The sequence below is a fragment of the Ananas comosus genome, linkage group 12 (assembly GCF_001540865.1).
Source record: "Ananas comosus cultivar F153 linkage group 12, ASM154086v1, whole genome shotgun sequence".
Lineage (NCBI taxonomy): Eukaryota > Viridiplantae > Streptophyta > Magnoliopsida > Poales > Bromeliaceae > Ananas > Ananas comosus.
Window position 1 is genome coordinate 2,430,555 of NC_033632.1, and position 6,683 is coordinate 2,437,237.

The following is a 6,683-nucleotide window of genomic DNA, read 5'->3' on the forward strand; positions in this document are numbered from 1 at the left end:
CCCAAGAGGGTGCAAATCTTGCAAATTTTTATCAGATTTTCATCGCCATCGTCGTCGTCATCGTAACATTATTATCTCCATCTTCATACGACTTTTGTAGGGTTTTTTTTTTTTTGAATGTTGATTCTAGGCAGTTATCGATTTTCAATGACCATGTTGATTAGTTCAATTCATACGTTTCCCTATCCAAAAAATAAAACACACTTGAATTTTTATTTTCCAAATTTCTTTCTTCTTACTCTTCAATATTTTTTAATTTTTCTGCTATTATTTATCCGCGGTATCGCGCGGCTTACTACACTAGTTATTATTATATAGGAAATGTACACGTACTCTCACTTCGTTGGTCGCACATTTCATATGTGGACTCAATGAGGCCCCCCATAAAAAGTGGTGAATAAAATTAAATGAGTATTTGAAATTCCAAATTGAAAACATAAATATTTGAACTTTATAATTAAATTTATTTTTTAAAAAAATAAACAAAATAGATAGGTACTAGTATAACTATCAAATAGTAAATTCCTGAGAACTACTTGTCCAAAATATTAGTTATCCTACCTTCGTGTGAATTTTTTTTTTTTTCTTATGTTACGCCTTTTTCTCGAGACCCTGAGTGCCTCACCTCTGTAGCCTAATTCATACTATCAATGAATGAAGCAGATTATGTGCTACATTTTCTCAAAAAAAAAGTAAATTCTAAACATCTAAAGACTAAAAAGCAATCTATAGGATATATAGTAGCTCGGTTTTACAGATAATATTATTTTTATTTATATTGTCGATATAGGGGTTTTTTTGCAAATAGCCTCCTGAGCAATTTTTATTTTAAAAATAGTTCTATCAAAATTAAAATTGCAAAAATGATCCTGTCTCTGCCACGCAGGCGCCACGGCAGCGCCACGCGGGCAGGACTGGGGCCAGGATATTAAGTTGAACACGGTGAATTATTCACCGTATCTAAACACGGTGAATGGTTCACCGTGTTTATTACGTATTTTTTGTATATTGAAAAGTGGAATAAGGAATAGAGATGTCAATAGATATGGATATTCGAAATATTATCCGAATCCAAACCCGAATAAATTATATATATATACGTAATTTATTTTTGTTTATTTATACAANTATATATATATATATAAAATTTATTCGGGTTTGAATTCGGATAATATTTCTGATATCCATATCTATTGACATCCCTACTCTTTATTCAAAATACGTACTAAACACGGTGAACCATTCACCGTGTTTGAACACGGTGAATGGTTCACCGTATTCAACTTAACACACGGGCCCAGCCATGCCCGCGTGGCGCTGACGTGGCGCCTGCGTGGCAGGCTCAGGGCCATTTTTGCAAATTAAATTTTGACAGGGCTATTTTTAAAATAAAAATTTGTTAGGGGTCTATATGCAAAAAAAGCCCTCGATATATTAATTCTTAATTATATTGTGTAAATAATATCATATTATGCTTATTACAATAAGCCTGTTTAAAATATAATTTCTATAGTCGATCTAAAAAACTAGTTTTGGCCTTTAATACCAAACATATCTTTAATTGATTACTAATTAGCATCATGACGATTAACGAACAACAATATTCTTAAAATTTCAAGCGATGAATCGCATTTAATCAGGGAAGTGTAGATGATGTTGGAATAATGTTTGGACACCTATATAGTTTGATATATGGTTCGACAGAATTACGTAGAATTTAGAGATTAAACTGTTAAATTGGCGAAGGATCAAAATTTGTCAAAAGTTCACAAAATGCACAATTTTTTTTTAGTGCGTCTGGTATGCTTCTGAAAGCACGGAGCGCTCCGTGCTTCCAAATTGTTTTCGATGTTCGGACTTTCGAATCGACGATCGGCTCCGTTAGACTTGATCTGGAGTATTTGAAGTATCCAGAAAATAAATTTTGCGATTTTTCGATATCATTTGCCTAGTGATCGAAGTGGCTCAAAATCAACGGTAGAAAATAAAAATCTTACAAAATATGATGATATGACATTAAAATTTTAGATCACAGTTATTGATCTTGTTTTATATGGTATAAAGAATTTTCTATCAAAATTTCATATGATTTGAATATTTTTACATCGTTAAATTTGCAAATGGCTCACCACGGCCATTAAAATTATTGATTTTGAGACCCTTCGATCACTAGGCAAATGATATCGAAAAATCACAAAATTTATTTTCTAGGTACTTCAAATACTCTAGATCAACTCTAACGGAGCCGATCATCGATTCGAAGTCCGAACATCGAAAATAACTTAAAAGCACGAAGGGTTTCGTACTTCCAAAAGCATACCAGCCCACTCTAATTTTTTTATACCCTTTTCTTTTTATAAATTATTGCGAGTCATATTTTCGAGGACATGGTATTTGATTTCTTAAACTTTAGTTCGATTAAAAAAACTTAACACATAATATAAGATCTAATTACATGAAAAGTGTCCTATCACTATTTAGGATATTTACTAGATATTTCCCTTTTTTCGAGTGATGTGAAATTTGATTTTTGCACGGAACTGATCAGCTAGCCATGTACGTATGCACGTATGACTTACAGACATCTTCAAAAATATAATTATAAAAATAAATTTTTGAGAAAAAAACTAGACTAGGAAGTGAGAGCGACAAAAGTTATAGATTTTATTACTAGCTACTATATTATTAATAGCACCAAGTCGTTGGTATTATTAGATTTTCGATCGTTAAATTAATGAATGTGCAGTTATGATGATAGTGATCATCTAGAATTGAGTTGGTGGTTCGTTGAATAGTAAAATGTAACAGACAAAAATAATAAAAAAAGCTAGATAGATGTAACAGTAGAAAACTCGATAGTATCAAATGCTCGGTGTCATCGATTATAGCCACTTGTGACTCGTTCCAATCACAGTACTAATGGTTGTTTGCAGCAATTAATTAGTTTTATTAAAACAAAAATGGAAAAGAAAAAAAAAAAAGAGTGCCTTTAGTGCAAAGGTAATGCCATGTGGTTATCAGATTTTGACAATGGACCACAAAAAAAAGATGCCAACACACTGCATTGCAAATGTCTAAGTCAAAAAATAAATAAATTGGAAAGCTACAAAGATTAGAAGTTGTAGAAATTAATACTGGGAAGGAGCTTAATTTGTGTATGATTAACTTTATCTGCCTATGAATATAATATTTGGTCCCTACGGTTCATTAATTAATTTCTATATTAGTGTTTATCTTTAGGTGGCAAAGAAAAGCAATTAACTAAGTTTGCGTTAGCTAAGTTCTTAGCTTTATCATGTTTGATTCGTTTCCTATGTTGTTACGCGTGTTCTTGGTGAGGAAGAATCTATTAAAGCTAGAGATTTATTAGAAAATTTAGGTGATCATGAAAAATAATAATAATAATAATAATTGGGACGAATTGAACTGAAATACTTTTAAAAGCATTTACTATTTATTTGCTACAAACTTTATCACCTTTGGATGTACAGGATGCAGCCATGGTAAGTAACATAGTAGTTGATCCAAGATTAAAATTATGTAAATAAAAATACTTTATTTTATAAGGATTCTAGCTTAATTCTAATTTTTTCAGTTGAAAAGTTTAATAGATGCATGTGATATAAATATTAGAAAGATCGGTTAAAATGGGCCTAGTTTTTACTTTTCATAGCTCAAAAGCCTCTCTTTTTTTAAAAAAAAATATTTTACCATTAGAGTCCATTAAATTCGAACTCAAATATACGACCCATCCAAAATCCTTAAACCGTGTATATATATATATATATATATATAGTATATTATAATGGCTTGGTTGTCGTATGCGTCGAAATGATTTAGTGTTAAACATAAAGTTTCTTCAATATAAGCTCGATTTTAGACTATTTAATATATTGTAATGTATGTGTAAAAATGCAAAAACTCTAAATTAAAGCTTTTGTTTTTAGAGTAGTCTAGAAACTCTTTCAAGTTTCTGCCACACTGGAAGTGCTTTTTTTTTGTTTTTGTTTTTTTTTTTTGGCAATTGCTTTTCTAAATCACAGCACTAATGTTCTATGCAGCAATTAATTAGTTTTACTAAAAAAGAAAAATGGAAAAATTTGCTTGCTTGTAGTGCAAAGGTTGTGCCATGTGGTTACGAGACTACGACACTTGACCAAATAAAAAGATGGCCACACATCGCATTGCAGAGGCCAAGTCAAAAATAAATTGGAAACCCACATAAAGATTAGAGGTTGTAGAAATTGGCCTAGTGTTCATATATGGCTCAAATTCTTTTGTTTTTTCTTTTTTTGTTAAATATTTTTTTATCATTAAAACTCCTTAAATTCGAACACGAACACATGACCTCTCTGAAACCCTTAATTAAACGAATTTGAACAGTTTAGTCTCGGCTGTTGGTGTATGTCGGGACGATTTAGTCTTGAACTTGAATTTTCTTTTCTTTTTTTTTCAACGTAAGCTCGATTTTAGGCCGTTTTAGTCATATTGTAGTGTATTCTATAGCAAACATTAAAGCTCTAAACTTGAAGCGACTACTTTACGGTCGAAAACTCTTTCCAGTTTTTGCTACACCAAAGGTGCTAATTTTTTTTGGGTTTTGCCAAACGCTCTTCTATAGATGGCTGCAGCTGAAAGCAGAAATACGACCACTTGATTTCGTGCCATTTAGCTTGTAGATTTATCTAGGCTAGCTAAGAGATGTCCTAACCATGTAATAATCAACCATTGTGGCTCGAGTTCGAAGCGAAAGCGAACCAACCCAAAATGTAGAAGTGGCCATGACTTAGGCCCACAATGCATGATTGGACTCGAAACCGCGCCTCGCGGTTGAGCTACATGTATACATTGGGCCAAATTTTGACCAAATGTGGCTCGGCCCAGTGACCATAATTATTTCGCAATAAAGAAAATTACATTTTTAGTAGATTTTAGGTATCCATTTACGCGGCGTAAACTAGATCACAAACTAGTGGACATTATATATACACAGGTTAGAATTCTAATTTAATAGATAAATTCAGAATGAAAAGGTAAAGCTAGTTCTAATACAATGCTAAAGGACGCGAAACACACTGAAAAAATTTAGCTAATAAATAGAGAAGCTCTTTTTCACATCATATACGATTTAGAATCCAAATTTTCATTCAATAGGAAGTTAATATTCTTAAAACTTAGTTCCTGTTGGCTTTGGGCTTTTCCTTATCTCACCAAATCCGAATCAAATCATGTATAGTGTAACTCTTCTTCACTTGATTTGTTGTGCATCACAAATTAATTGCCATGGCAACCAAGAGATGGTTCCATGGTAAGCTTGGTCAAATATTGAGGCTACAAATAATGATTGATCCCTGTATACATGGATGTGAATTAATCATTGTAACATTATCTTCTTGATTTTTTTTTAAAAAAAATTAATATTTATTTTGATAAGTATGATCTACAACAACATCGTAAGTTCTGAAAACATCGTCTATCTTTGATAGGGTTTCGATCATGTTAGTTATATGAGAGCAAAATATTATCAAATGAAATGAGCCAGTTACATAAGAAGCCAACAAAGTTAAAGAACTAATCTTTCTTCCTATTGTCAAAAGATTAATTCAGTTTAATTATGAGACAAATTAAACCAAATACAAATTAAGAAACATTTCACTTAATTATCACAAGTGGCATTAAGAGGTCAATGAAGCCCTTTAATTACCAACTCATTTCAATTAGTCTAATTAATAATTAGTATTCCACTAACAAACCATATAAAAGCTGACTTTATCACCTGCCAACTTGAAGGACTAGCTAGTAAACATACATCACAGTGTACATTTACTTACCTAATTATTTATTTAATTTTCTAGTCCTTCTCACCTCCTATTGACTAAGATACTTCTCATGGAATCAAGCAAGCTCTTGGTTCTTTTCTACCACCCTCACTTCCTCGGCTGATTTCAATATCTCTGCCTGCAAGAAAGCATTCAATAAAAGCACAAATGAGAATGTGTAACCGCAAATTTGTTCAGTTTTGTCGGAGCTTCTGTAGAGTATTGTTTTTGTGAAGCTTTTCAAACGAGGCGCGAGTGCACAACTTTTTATTGACATTTCTTACTAATAGTTTTCCATTATAGGTATAAGTAAAAGTTTTAGATTTAAAACTTCTACATTTCATACTGAGAAACTCAGGATCCAAGAACGTTTTATTTACCAAGCACCTAACTTCTACTTTGTGAAGCAAACATGCTTTAAGAGTAGTATATATACCTGGTATTGTGTCATTTCAGCAGCGAAACCATCGACGATCGCCAAAGAAAACCTCTTCTTGTAGGTGTTTGGTTGGAGGAGCCTCGCAAGGAGGTGGTCATGCTTGTTGCTCAAATATTCATGAAGAGCGTCTTCGCCTTTTGACGATCTATCAATAAAGAACAAGATAGCCCAGTTTGAGTATAAGTATAATAACTAGAACTAAAAGCCAAATTAATGCCATTAAGCCGAAAGAAACGTAATTAATGCGGAGTTTAGGGTTTTATCGGTCGCAAACCGATCGGCTCGAAGGCGCTCGAACTCGGAATCGAAATTCATGAAAACAAAGTATACTTCCATTTGTGGTTTATTTGCCATTGCAACCCTAAAGCCTCCTTCTTGTTCCAATGATTGGCAAATAGCTCAGGACTTGTGCTTGGCTTTTGATC

At 32.5% G+C, this 6,683-nt stretch overlaps 1 protein-coding gene across 1 annotated transcript; it reads right to left on the reverse strand.

Annotated features, from left to right (window-relative positions):
• LOC109718602 (subtilisin-like protease SBT2.6) lies at positions 5,548-6,683 on the reverse strand. The gene is made up of 3 exons (XM_020244909.1): positions 6,533-6,683; positions 6,256-6,403; positions 5,548-5,958 (listed from the first exon to the last, which is right to left on the reverse strand). Exons 1-3 carry the CDS (start codon positions 6,610-6,612, stop codon positions 5,896-5,898), a joined length of 291 nt encoding a protein of 96 aa, XP_020100498.1. The 5' UTR covers positions 6,613-6,683; the 3' UTR covers positions 5,548-5,895.